The 14,104-nt window shown below is 49.2% G+C and overlaps 1 protein-coding gene across 2 annotated transcripts; it reads left to right on the top strand.

The window, feature by feature from the left end:
- The first annotated feature begins 1,265 nt into the window (after positions 1 to 1,265).
- LOC128828119 (CD209 antigen-like protein C) lies at positions 1,266 to 10,251 on the top strand. Of its 2 annotated transcripts, XM_054012505.1 has the most exons (9): positions 1,267 to 1,403; positions 1,990 to 2,100; positions 3,107 to 3,196; positions 4,175 to 4,225; positions 4,379 to 4,468; positions 5,659 to 5,772; positions 6,614 to 6,765; positions 8,661 to 8,770; positions 9,970 to 10,251. In XM_054012505.1, the coding sequence occupies exons 1-9, from the start codon at positions 1,307 to 1,309 to the stop codon at positions 10,100 to 10,102; spliced, it is 948 nt and encodes a 315-aa protein (XP_053868480.1). In that variant the 5' UTR covers positions 1,267 to 1,306; the 3' UTR covers positions 10,103 to 10,251. The 2 variants fall into 2 exon arrangements, with proteins under 2 accessions (XP_053868481.1, XP_053868480.1); XM_054012506.1 differs by lacking the exon at positions 4,379 to 4,468 and having other exon boundaries at positions 1,266 to 1,403.
- The last annotated feature ends 3,853 nt before the right edge of the window (positions 10,252 to 14,104 follow it).

Consider the following 14,104-nt stretch of genomic DNA (forward strand, 5'->3'; position numbering starts at 1 on the left):
TTGGCTGATGTACATAGCAGAGGGGCATTGCTGGCATATGATGGCGTATATTACATGGGTGGACATGCAGGTGAATGAACCGGTGATGGTGTGGCTGATCTGGTTAGGTCCTGTGATGGTGTCGCTGGTGTAGATATGTGGGCAGAGTTGGCATCGAGGTTTGTTGCATGGATTGGTTCCTGAGATAGAGTTACTATGGTGCGGTGTGTAGTTAGTTACTGGTGAGAATATGCTTTAGGTTGGTGGGTTGTCTGTGGGTGAGGACTGGCCTGCCACCCAAGGCCTGTGAAAGTGAGGGATCGTTGTCCAGGATGGATTGTAGATCACTGATGATGCATTGGAGAGGTTTTAGCTGGGGACTGTATGTGATGGCCAGTGGAGTTCTGTTGGTTTGTTCCTTGGGCTTGTCTTGTAACAGGAGACTTCTGGGTACACGTCTTGCTCTGTTGATCTGTTTCCTTATTTCCTCGTGCAGGTATCGTAGTTTTGAGAATGCTTGGTGAAGATTTTGTAGGTGATGGTCTCTGTCTGAGGGGTTGGAGCAGATGCGGTTGTACCTCAGTGCTTGGCTGTAGACAATGGATCGTGTGGTGTGTCCGGGATGGAAGCTGGAGGCATGAAGGAAGGCATACTAGCCAACTACAAAAGCAGTTTCTCCTCTCTTGGTGTTCACATCTCAACTGCTAGAAGAGGGCCTCATCCTCCCTGATTGAACTAACCTCGTTATCTCTAGCCTGACTCACTCTTGCTTGCATATTTATACCTGCCTCTGGAAATTTCCACTACATGCATCCGATGAAGTGGGTATTCACCAACGAAAGCTCATGCTCCAATACATCTGTTAGTCTATAAGGTGCAACAGGACTCTTTGCTAAATTTAGCCTGGCCGCCCCCATGTCATGAAAGACCACACGGCCACTCACTGGAATTTGGCACTGCCGCCCTTTCCTTCATGATATAGGAGTGACTGAGCCAAATCTCCCACCCTAGGCTTCTGAGGAGGGGGATGGTACACTGAAGTTTTGCCTTGGGCGGCAGATTGACTTGAGCAGCCTCTGGGAGATTTCAACATATTCTGCTAAAAGTCAATGGGAGTTGAGCAATCTCAGAGCCTGGAAGTCTAAGGACCAGAAACTGGAACCACAGAGACGCTATGATTCTGCACTGACCTGGAGAGGAAATGGTTGGGTCACTGCCCCTGACCCGTGTGACCACAGGCATCCGTTCCCCTGGAAAGGCATGATGACGGCTCCTATCAATATAAACTGCACCGACGGCAAGGAGCAGAACATAGACATCCGCAGCCATGCACCCGGACAGCTCCTACCACAAATGGGACAACTCAGAGCAAGTGGAACTGACAGTGCAGGAAGCGAGCAGCGTACCTGGAAGAGGTGGTAAAGGTGAGCTGGTGTGAGGAAGGGTGGTCTTGTGATTAAGGAGCTACCCTGGGAGTCAGGAGGCCTGTGTCCGATTCCTGGCTTTGCTTATTTGAGTTTGGCCGGTGCCCACAATCAGGATAGTTTCTCTCTCCCCCAAATTAGTATCTGGATTGAGTCTGGATATTCCCATCATCCACATAAACTCCTTTCTCATCATGGGGCAAACTCATCCCTGGGTTACTCCAGTGCCTTCAGTGTTGCTATTGCAGGGATGAAACTGGTCCTGTGAACCTGCCCATATCTTCCCGCTAGAACCTGAGAGGATTCTCATGCTCCCTTTAAGGCAGGAGCGTCTCAATCTGGGTGTCACACTCCCCTGCCCTTCCCATATTGCTAAAAGGGAGAGGGATTCCCAACATGGAAAATGGAACACAGGGAAGGCTGAGAACTACCTCAAGGTATTAATATGGCGAATCCCTCCCCTCCCTTTGTTCAGTCATCTTCTCTTGTAGGGAACCATGTTCAGTGCTGGGAGTCTCTCCCTAAAGGGAATGTTAGGAGGGGTTGATCCCACATTGAGAGATCTAACCAGTGCTGCTCCCCACAGCTCTTTGCCTTTCCAACTTCACCCAAGGGAAGGCCATTGCGATCCTGTATCTCCTGCTGATGATTTCAATTGCAGTGGCCACAGCTCTCATCGTGGTGAAACTTGGGAAATGTAAGTCTCCTGTTCGTTTCTACCTCGGCCTCACATCTCACCTGCCAAGAGTGAGGCTGCTTTGACTAGTTTTGGGTGGATTTTAGCAGTGGGGCACAAAATTGGGCTGAGACTGGAGGCTCAGTTGTGACCTTAATTATGGAGCTGTTGCCATTGCTAAGTAACTTTCACTCACCTCTGAGTTAAGGTGACCGGATTTTCAAAGGGTGGGATTTGTCCTTAGCATAACTCCCGCTAGCTTTCCATGGGACTTGTGCTCGTAAATCTCAGAAAAATCCCACCCAAAATCAATAACCGGCCGTGTTTGTGGTGACCTTTTGAAGGTTGTGAAATATTCATACAAAAATGTTCTTTTTTCAACGCTGTGCTGGGGCCAGTGCAAAGGTCTGGCTGCGGCTTCTGCTAGCGGAGAGGGAATGTAGGGAGTGAGAAGAATGCAACAGGGGCATGGCACAATGCGCTGCCACAATCGTCTCTTCCACATTAGCACAAGGAGAGCTTGGGCCCGACAAATACATTCCTTCCCTTTTTAACTTTGCAACTAGCTAACCACACACAAACCGAGACAGGCTCCTTGTGGCAGCAGGCGGCTTTCTGCTCCGCACAGCAGTCAGAGCCCTGCATTGCTCTGGGAAGGCTGAACCTTTTCACTCTCAGCTTGGCTATGCCCCTTTGAGCTGTCCAGCCACATTCCACGCCCGGGTGTAGTAATAGCAGCTGCACTGCACATCTTGGGGCCACTGGCAGCTCAGTGTAACATAGGGCAGCCCCAACGCAGCTCTACATTGTACCGAGGACCGAGCTCGTGTCCAGAATAATGAATCCCGGTGTTGGGCACAATGTGCCTGTAGTGGAGGATCACAGCTAGCATGGGGGAATGGACATCAGAAATCTTGGGTAGTAACTGGGAGGAAAGTGCATTTTACAGCAGCATGGATGTCCCCAAAGATATGGGTTTCCCCTGCTGATAAATTTTACTCTGCTATCAAAAGTGTCATGTCTACAGTGTCCAAGGGTCTTGCTGAAGCCCAGGAGGATCGAGATACTATAAGAAGCGATACCAAGAGAAATCTGACACATCACCAGGACTATCTAGGTGAGAGGATAAAGGAAATGTTTTTATTCCTTGTTGGACTTTGCAGAACTTTTTAGGTCCTTACACCGCAAGGGAGGGGAGAGTTGGGCCCAAGGGGTCAGTTGCAGGGCTGGTGAAGTTGTTGTAGCTCCTTCGACTTCATTGGAGCTGAGCAGACATACATCAGCTGGGGATCTGACCCCAGCTCAGACAGGATTCCAGATTATTGTGGGGTGTGGGACAACCACAGGAGGTGGAAGCATCTCTTAGAAGTTGTTGGACAACATTGTCCTGTTCCTAGGGTCACTGATTATCCAATGAAATTTTGTTGTGATGAGGTCACGTTTCTACCAGTGTCTCATTGGCTGAGAGTGTTATCCTGCTGGGGAAGCCATGGGCATGAGTGGAATTTGTCTGTACCAGGAGTAGGCACATGCCTGGGGCCCCCGTAAAGACAACTACTGCTTGGGTGAGTGGGAACTGAGACCCTTCTTGTCCAGGACACTCCCCTGACCATCTGAAAAAAGGAAGCAGGAGTATGGGTTGGGGGAGGCCGCAGTCTGTCCAGAAGAGTGTGGAAGTGTGTCCCCAAACACCCAGGAAATGGCCCTTCATTTCTCTGTGCCTCAGTTTCACTATCTTTGAAATGGGTAACATTTCTTGTGTATTTATATTGTAACCGGCTCTTGCTCAGTGTCTATGCAGTGCCAGAGCAAGGGTACCCAATCTCAGTTCTGGTTTGTGCAGCACCTGGCCCAAAGGGGCTCTAATCTCAGGTGGGACTTGTAGGTAGCACGGTAATTTAAATCAGTAATAGCTATAAGTGAAACCCATTTACATCCTTGCAAACGACTGCGCTTCCTCCATACATTTCACACATTCCTGGATGAATGGTCCTTATCCAGCGCTCCTCAGGGGTGGAGCATGTGGGTGGGGCAGCATGAGGTTCTGTGTTGTTATTTAAAATAGAAACTCCCCATTCTCTCATTTTCCTTTTAGAGTTGAAGATGTCCAAAGAATTCAACGTGTTTAATAGTCGACTTCTTAATGGTATGTTCTGCTGATGTTTCTCAAGAGCTTCAGCATAAACAGTTCCCTTGTCACAAGACGTGCAATAAAATCATAGGGGTTGCCCATGGGTGGGGTCTCTCCCTTCGACACGCCCATGTACAGCAGTTCTTTGCTGCCCTCTGCTGTTTGCAGTGTCCAAGGAGCTGGCTGGGGTTAGGCTGGGGATCGAGGAGATCCAAGCTGATCACGTGAAAGACCCATCACATCTCCAGGACGCCATAGGTGAGAAACATCCTTTTCCTTCCTTTACCTGATCACTGCTACTTCCTTGTAGAAGGACTCCTGGGTCTGATCTTCCCCTGAGGAGGGGAAGCTGAAAAGGAAGTAGAGAAGGAGGATGAGAAAGAGGAAGTGTGAGGATGGAGCAGGGAGCCCTACATGGATAATCGCATTTTAGTTTGTGATCAGCTGCATCCTGCTCCCAAGGGCCACCCCAGGTTTTATCCTGAGCCCAGTTCATGCTGTAGCAGAACTTTGGATCTCAGACCCCGATCCAGCAAAGGCACTTAGGCATGTGTAACCCATTGGTGAGCACGTGTGACAGGTCCCCCACTGTGCTGATCTAGGAGATGGTTCGGCAGCTTTATCTCACGCTGAAGTAGTTCCTGCTTTTAGCCCTGGAGGGCCCCAGTTCAATCCCCAAGTTGTTACCCACAATAGCAGCTGTCAAACAACTCTACCCTCGTGATTACTGTGTGGTGTAACATATCTCAGAACAGTGGTTTTCTGCCTGTGGTCCATAGACCCGTGGAGGTCCACAGACTATGCCCAAGATTTCCAAAGGGGTCCTCACCTCCATTCTAAAGTTCAGGGGTCCGAAAATGAAAACAGGATGAAAATCACTGGCTTTGTGTTTAAGTGCTTTGCTGCATTGTGGTCTCAGTACCCTGTAGATACGTGGCAGTGGTGGTGGCGGTGGTGGGGTGCTCTGGTTCGCTCAGCGCTGCTGAGAGCTCACAGCTCCCATGGCCTGCAGAAGGAATTTGGGAATGCTCATCCCGTGTGGTTTCAGGCCCATCCAGTAAAAACATGAGCCGGGTTCTGATCTTAGTTATGCTGGTGTCAGGGCTCTGACTAGGGATTTAGACTTCCATAGAAGAGGCCCGTGATGGAGAAGTGGAGTGTGGGCTACCTTATTGTGAGCCTACTGAGGTAAAAATTCACTCACTGAATCCAACAGTTGGCTTGAAGGAAAATCAATGAGCCCAGGATAGCACAGGTGCTTTGATAATACAATGGTGGACTCCAGTATCAGACCATAGATAGGTCAAAGGCTGTGAAAGGGGACAGAGAGTGTGTTTGCAGATAGATGGACACATTTCCAGCTGCTGTGAAGGAAGGTCTGAGCCAGCCCAGAAATATCGAGCTGTTGATTCCGTTGGCATTTTTCTACCCCCTGCCTCCCCTGACAGAGATAAGGAACCTAACGCACAGTATGTCGAAGGAGCTGGCTGAGGTGAGAAGGGACCATGACAGACTCCAGGAGGTCTTGAGCAGGGTGCAGGACGAGTTACGGAATATCACAGGTAAGAGGGCATCAAACAGGGTTTGAAACCAGCGAGAGAGTTAACCACAAATGCCCAGCGTCAGTGAAAGCCAACAGGGAACAGGGCATTTGACTTTCAGGTTCCCTATGCACGGAAACTGAGCACATCTACGTGTAATGGAAATGGACACAACTGATAATTTGGCTAAATAGATAATGAAACCTAACATGAGATGGATACAATGCTGTATGGCAGAAGCCACCAGATGGTGCCGTTGTCCATCAGCTTGCAAGATCTCTTTCCAAGCATGTCAGCGGTATTCAGTCTTCGAAGACATGCTGTGTTGTTGGTTTCAGGCTGTGTTATTTTGGGGGGGCAGCTGTTGCAATTAGCAAGGGAGTTTGCTCCCTGCCTGACTCTCTAAATAGGCTCAGTTCTTGGGGCAGAGTTGTACCCATTAAACTGGGCATCGGTGTCTGGGCTGAGATCAGAGATTGTATTTGATTTATGGGCGCCTCTTGTCCAGGACAAGTGCACCCAGCAGAAATCAACAACTTATATTAGGAAAATATTAACTCAGTGATTCATTTTTCAATGGGAAACAGATCTACCAGGCCCTGCCATCTGCTACCATATATCAGAGGGGTGAGAATGCCATGTAACTTATAAAACCATCCCACGGAGGATGAATGAGCACCTGGTGGAAGGAAAAAGTATCCAATTTCCGGGAATACGCAAATTCAGTGCAAATTATTTGCTTGAAGCCAGTGAGACTGTCAAAAGTAAATAAGTATGGGGACACGGATGAGTTTTTACACTTCAGTTAGACTGCATTTTGACTCTCTAATGCAGGCTTGCCCCATAATTTTACTTCTCACAGAAGTCATCTGCACAAAATGTCCACCTGGCTGGCAGCATTTTGAGAAAAATTGCTACTTCTTTTCAACATCGACTAAATCCTGGTTGGACGCTAAGCAGTTCTGTACCAATGAAGGGTCTCACCTGGTTATCGTTAACACCAAACAGGAACAGGTAAGCCATCCACTCAGATTCCTATTGTGTATCACACAGAATGGAAGGGATTAAGCACAAGGGGCCAGATTCTGTTCTGCTACACCAGGGTGAATCTGGAGTTACTCTAGATTTACCCCAGCGTAACTGAGATCACAGACTGGCCCAAGTTTTCCAGGAATTTAGCAATCTCTTTGGATGTAACTTTCTGTTCAAGAAGAATTGAGGGAACCTGGATACGTAGAGTCATTTGAAAATTCATAGATTCATAGATTCTAGGACTGGAAGGGACCTCGAGAGGTTATCGAGTCCAGTCCCCTGCCCTCATGGCAGGACCAAATACTGTCTAGACCATCCCTGATAGACATTTATCCAACCTACTCTTAAATATTTCCAGAGATGGAGATTCCACAACCTCCCTAGGCAATTTATTCCAGTGTTTAACCACCCTGACAGTTAGGAACTTTTTCCTAATGTCCAACCTAGACCTCCCTTGCTGCAGTTTAAGCCCATTGCTTCTTGTTCTATCCTTAGAGGCTAAGGTGAACAAGTTTTCTCCCTCCTCCTTATGACACCAATTGTCAAGTGAGCTTTGTAAAAAGAAATCTCAATGTCAGATGTGGATGATTCGATATGAATCAAAATTCATCTGTGGGGGCGGGGGGCAGTTCTAATCCCCTGCGAATACAAATCACAGAGTCCCATAGGGACCTAAAAATAATATTTGATTGCTACTGACCTGGGCAGGAATTCAGCTGCTGTCCCGTAGGTGAAATGCTTTTCAGAGCAGCTCACTACTACACTACGAAAGGCTTTTTGATATTCTATGGAGGACCCAACTCCAGATTCCTCATCAAGACATTGGAGAAGGAATCCTGCCCTGAGGGAGACTCCACTTTAAATTTTAAATTGAGCCCAGTGCCTGCTGGGAACAGGACTTTGGGAGACTAGTTGGTGCTGGGAGGATGCCCATGTAGTGCAGAGGTGGGCAAGGTACTGGTGTGAATCTGCAGTCACCAGAACCAAAATCTGACTCACGAGCACTACAGCTCATAGCGTGTGTATTTCACTATCCTGTCCTTGGGCCAGGATTTAAGGCACCCACAGTAACAAGGTTGCAGAATGGGACTCAACAGGGACTGCAAGATGGTTCCTTGGTCCCTCTTCATGGAGGGGACCTATGGCCATGGGATTGACAAGCCCCAAAAGCAGGCCTTCAGCAGCTGTAGGAGGATTGAAAATTACGCACAGTCCTCAGGGAACAGCAGTGTAATATTCACCCTTATTATTGTCACTTATCGGTATTGTGAGAGCATGTAGAAGTACCAATCAGAGCCCTGTTTTATCCAGGTGCTGTGAACATCATCACAAAAAGACAGTCCCAGCCCCAAACAGCTTACAGGCCAGTGTTCATCTGCCATTCTGAAGGGGAGATTTGCAGGGCAAAGGGCAGAGATGAGGCATTTGAAGTACAGCTGGTCAGAAAATGAGCTTTTTTGTGTGGAAAATTTCATTTATTTGAGCTAAAAATTTATATACTGCAAATTTTCAACTGAAATCTGAAACATTTCAATTTGGAAGTGCTGCTGCAGTGCCTCGTGGGAGCTGTAGTTTGGATGCTTCAGGCCCCCATTCTTCAGAGGTCGGGCTACCCAGTCAGACTACATCTCCCATGATGCACAATGGTCACTCCTCTTGAAGAGAGGAAGTGATGCATCATGGGAGTGCCTGGTGCATCATGGGAAATGTAGGGTGGCAGCCCTCATGTAAAGGGTTGGGAAAACAGGGGGAGGGGTGAGACTCTACAGCGACAGACTCTGCTGGCCACAAACACAGGTCCCATGAAACCTCCTCACCTCCCTCCTCACCTTCTGCCTGGGATCATGATTGTCTCCTTCACCTGTTTTCCCACATAGACGTTTTTGTCAAACCAACTCATTGAGCCCGACGTGTACTGGCTGGGCCTCAGCGACTCAGCGAAGGAAGGGGAGTGGCGCTGGGTGGACGGCAGCCCCCTGTCTGTCAGGCAAGTCCCTCTTTGTTTGGCCTCTTTGGAGAAAGAACTGTCCCTTACAATCAGCTGTTTCGCTTTATCTCCTGTCCCGCATTGATACCAAAGCAATTGATACTAGAGGGGTCTCTGGTCCCCTTTAGTGGCTAAAGCATGTAAAGAAGGTTATGAGTCTGCTACTGCCTCCATGCTAATGTCATCCAGGGTCAGCACAGAGCCGGGGCAGGACCTGGGATGTTCCTGGGGAGCAGAAAGCTGCTTGACCATGGGGCATTCTGAATGTCCTGCTAAGGAACGGTGCTGGGGAGAACAGCAACATGGCCCAGGGGACAGGCCCATGGAGAAGGAGGCAGCACTCCTGGGTTCTCTGAGTGTGCTCTGCTGGCCAACTGTGAGGCACGTCTCTCCCTGCTCTATGCATCAGTTTCCTCACCTGTAAAATGCACTGGAAACTGATGTCGTCCAAGCTGAGAACAGCTCTGGCTTGAGCAGTGGCTGGGCCAGCTTCCCCCTATTCAGTGGCTAGCCCCAACCTGCCATGGCCCTGACCTCCAGACACCAGCTCAAGGAGTGAGTAGGCAGATCAGTCCATGCCCACCTTGACTCTCTCTGCTAAAACTATCAGACCAGTCAGTGCCTGTTGGCGGCGGTGACATGGACACCTGTCCCCTAGGAGCTGGCTCATTTCACACCACCTGCATGGAGGAGGTTTTCAAACCAGAGACACTGTACGCATGTGGACTCTGTTCTGTTGCTAAGACCCACAGCCACACTGGGGATGGGATGGGAGATGATTGCCAGCAGGGGCAGCCTGTGGAAGCCAGGAGCAAGTGGAGCATTTGCAGGGGTGCTGGGATACACAGCATCCACCAGTGGGAGTTGCTCTAGGAGCACAGCCATTCAAACCATGTTTCTGCAGTGCAGGCACAGTCAAGTATCGGTCTCTTTGTGCCCTGACTGCCCTCTGTGCTGTGATGAGCAGCCACCCATCCTCTGCCTTCTTCCATCCACCCATCTTCCTCTTACCCACCTACTGCACCACCTGGCCTGCCAACCCCTGCTGTTTGGATGGTGACATTGAAAGGCAGCTAGAGCTGTGTGAAGCAGCTGGCATCCACCAGGGTCCTTCCATCCAAAGTTATTGGTTCCCGCACCTCCCTTTTAGAACGTCCATATCCACCTCTAATTCCAAGGGGCTTCGGTTTCCTTCTCAGGTTCTGGGGGCCCGGAGAACCCAACAATGTTGGGCAGCACGGGGAGGACTGTGTCCACCTGCGCTTCAACGGGAAGTGGAACGATGCCACCTGCTCCTTGACTGAGCACTGGATCTGCGAACGGCAGTGCTAGCTCAGTCCCTGAATCCACAACAGGGAGGGGAGGTGTCACACAGCCTGCCCCACGTGGGACTGCTCCGGAGCTTTCATCTCTCTAAATCAGTGATTCTCAGACTGCCACTCACGAGATGCAAGAGCAACAAGGAGTCTGGTGGCACCTTAAAGACTAACAGATTTATTTGGGCATAAGCTTTCGTGAGTAAAAACCTCACTTCTTCGGATGCATAGAGTGAAAGTTACAGATGCAGGCATTATATACAGACACATGGAGAGCAGGGAGTTACTTCACAAGTGGAGAACCAGTGTTGACAGGGCCAATTCAATCAGGGTGGATGTAGTCCACTCCCAATAATAGATGAGGAGGTGTCAATTCCAGGAGAGGAAAAGCTGCTTCTGTAGTGAGCCAGCCACTCCCAGTCCCTATTCAAGCCCAGATTAATGGTGTTGAATTTGCAAATGAATTTTAGTTCTGCTGTTTCTCTTCTCTATGCATCCGAAGAAGTGAGGTTTTTACTCACGAAAGCTTATGCCCAAATAAATCTGTTAGTCTTTAAGGTGCCACCAGACTCCTTGTTGTTTTTGTAGATACAGACTAACACGGCTACCCTCTGATACTTGAGATGCAAGAGGCTCTTTAATGTCTCCCCTGCAGCTTTGCAGCACATGCTATGAAAACACGGTGATTCAATTATTAGCAGCTCTAAGTTATTAACCAATCTGGATGCTTTTACTATGTTATTAACCCATTAAGTTATCAACCTACACTAAGCTACTCAATTATTTGCTGTGAGAATTATATATATGGATATAAAACTACATATTTCCCATCACACTGTTTCAATATGAATAGTACTATAGTCAATAAAACAATAAATTCACCTACTGTGGTTTTTTTGCGTAACGGTGATGGCTAATTTGGCGCCTGAGCCACTGAGGCCCGAGTATCACTGCTCTACACGCTGGGCGGCTATTGCAGCGAGTGGAGCTGTGGGACAGGATCATGGAAAGCAGAGGTGGAGAAGGTGACTGGCATTGGACCGTCTAATCCGTTTCCCTCCCATACTGGGGCCCAGGGCGGGGTCGTTCCCCTCAGGGCTCTAGCATTAACTGTGGCTCCCGCCCTTCCCCCAAGAGGTTGCAATTCCCCGGCCTGGTAGATCTCATTGCCAGGCTGTTCTTCCTGACACGGGGCCAGAGTCTGATCTCAGGTGCGCTGCTGTAAATGCAGAGGCTGTACTGGCTTCAGGGGACTCACCCCGAACTCACATCGATGTGAGTGAGATCAGAATCGGGGCCATTCGCCCTCAAACGTCCTTTTCTTAATTTCATCCCATTGCTCCTGGCTCTGCCCCTGGGTGTCTGCGCTGAGAGGAAGGATGATCTGATGTGTAAGGCACAGGACTGGGACCTGGGTTCAGTTCCAGCTCTGCCACTGACTCCTTCACCTATCTGGGCCTCAGTTTCCTTCTCTTTAAAATGGAGATAATAACCCTTCCCGTGTCTCTCTTGTCTATTGAGCCTGTGAGCTGTGTGGGGCAGGGACTGTCGCATTGCGTATCAGCGCCGCACCCGGCACAATGGGGCTGTGATCTCAGCGGGGCCAATAGCTGCTCCTGTAAGTTCTCCCAAATCACCTATCTGCATCTTTACGGGGATGTTCTTCCATTAGATGCATACGCTCAGCTCCCATTGAAGGCAGTGGAATTGCTTGTCTCTTTCCAAGGTCAGAGTTTGGTTTTTTGTCTTATACCCTTGACTAAAACTTGGAGGGGGGCACTGGTGGGTGGGACATCCCGGGGGGCCGCTGCTCCTAGATCGGGGTGCCGGGGCCAGCAGCACTAGCTGCTGGGGGCTGCTGAGGAGGTGCTGCTCCGGCCGACCCTGAGACTGCTGCTGTGGGAGGGGCGTGGGGGGGCTGCAGGCTGCTGCTGGGAGTGGGCGGAACCAGCATCTCAAACTGAAGTCCCCATGATAATGCCGCATTTTTTTCCTATTCACTACAGATAGGTGCATAAGGACACGGTCATCCTGTTCCCTACTGTTATCTCATGGTCTGTAGCAGACACCAACTAATACCCCAGCTTGTGCTTTATCTGAACAGCTAAGGTCAGGAGCTCCTTTTATCTGGGCCACCAGGTCCCTGATTGGCTGTTGCTCACCCTTCTAGACCTTGGAGGACTAGGCCTTTGTGGTTTCCAAAATGGCTGCTCCAGAGACTCCTATCTAGGCAACCTTGGAGGACTCACCTTCGCTGCTCTTCTCCTCTCAGCCTCATATTTCCTGGGGCAGTAGGTTGCAGAAGAATTATGGGGCCCCCAGCAAGCCAGATATACCCCATCTCAAACCAACTTTAGCCAGCCTGTCCCCAAGAAGAGTGGTCCCCCTTCTACTGAGGTGGAGGCCATCCACACTATACACCCCCCTCCCCCGTCCTGTCCTGTTGTCCCTTGCAGAACATTCTTTCGATTCTTTGGAGGATTGAATGTCCAGCAATGATCATCTGTCTTCCTTGGACAGTTGGAGAACTCTGTGCAATGAAGCTTGATTTTCTTACAGGTTGGGCCAAGCACTGGTGGCTACTCACACGTTCCTGGAATATGAGACATGAGGGCACTTCTCGGAATGGCATGTGCCCACCCGTGCCTGCATTACCTAGCCCCTGCCAGCGTGACTTAGTCCGAATGGTGTGTCCAAGGTCACACTGCATGGGGGATGCCATTTTATAGATTCTAGGACTGGAAGGGACCTCGAGAGGTTATCGAGTCCAGTCCCCTGCCCTCATGGCAGGACCAAATACTGTCTAGACCATCCCTGATAGACATTTATCCAACCTACTCTTAAATATCTCCAGAGATGGAGATTCCACAACCTCCCTAGGCAATTTATTCCAGTGTTTAACCACCCTGACAGTTAGGAACTTTTTCCTAATGTCCAACCTAAACCTCCCTTGCTGCAGTTTAAGCCCATTGTTTCTTGTTTTATCCTTAGAGGCTAAGGTGAACAAGTTTTCTCCCTCCTCCTTATGACACCCTTTTAGATACCTGAAAACTGCTATCAGTCCCCTCTCTAGTGAATCTGCTGATCGGCATTTGGCTGTTTGCCTGTTCCCCTTCCCTGGCCCCTCCCTGTCTCTCTGTACATCCTGAGCCTGTGAGTTCCTCAGGGCAAGGACGGTCCCTTCTTGCATCTCTGGAAAGCACCTGGCACATGGCAGGCACTGCCACAAACATGTCTCCAAAATTTACACAGCAGAGAATTAGCCAGGGGAACTCACTGCCGCTGGATATGAGAGGGTGAAGGGTCCGATTCTGATTTCCAAACAGGGCCCTTTGCACTGATTTAAAGGGACTTTCGTGTAACTAAGAATCAGGCCATATTTAATTTAAGCATAAAAAGAGCCAGTTACATTAGGTAGGATAAACAAATAAATATAAGGGCTCTACCCCTGCGCCCTTCTGCTTCAGGGCACAAACCAATCACTAATTGCCTGGAGTCAGAAATGTCCCCATATTTCAGAAGTGTCCACCTTAATTCTACTTGATTTGAATGAATGGCTAATCCCAAAGGGACATGGCCCCTGCAAAGTGAGCACCACCCAGGTCAATCTCTGGCAAGGTATTTAGGGTGGTCTGATTGCACACTCCTTTGATGTCCATCACTGGCAATCATAGGCTTTTGGCTCCACCATGATTGCTGGTGTTTAGCAGCATTTCTTTTTACACATGCTTTGGAATTCGTTGGTCTTTCAATCTTATAATAGTTCCCTACCAGGAAAGCTGGTGATCCCAAATCAGTGCAGATGGAGGCGATTGCTGAGTTCAGCTTCTAATATCCTCATTTCTGATCTTGTCCTGCCACTTGATATGAAACAGCTGATGGAGACAACCACATTAGGAGAATCAACAGCATCAGTCTGGTGTCCTTCCTCACCACACGCATTTCACTTCCAAATTACAAAGTCAGTATAACTGTGGTTCTAAATTTCCACAGTTTCATAGCAAGCCTGATGTCATGA

Source organism: Malaclemys terrapin, chromosome 23 (genome assembly GCF_027887155.1).
Source record: "Malaclemys terrapin pileata isolate rMalTer1 chromosome 23, rMalTer1.hap1, whole genome shotgun sequence".
Classification (NCBI taxonomy): Eukaryota; Metazoa; Chordata; order Testudines; family Emydidae; genus Malaclemys; species Malaclemys terrapin.

Excerpts from the sequence above, each read along its gene's own strand:
- LOC128828119 (XM_054012505.1), top strand. The coding sequence starts at position 1,307 with ATGCACCCGGACAGCTCCTACCACAAATGGGACAACTCAGAGCAAGTG. Across the intron at positions 4,469-5,658 it reads ACATCTCCAGGACGCCATAG|AGATAAGGAACCTAACGCAC; the intron begins GTGAGAAACATC and ends CTCCCCTGACAG. Across the intron at positions 6,766-8,660 it reads TTAACACCAAACAGGAACAG|ACGTTTTTGTCAAACCAACT; the intron begins GTAAGCCATCCA and ends TTTCCCACATAG.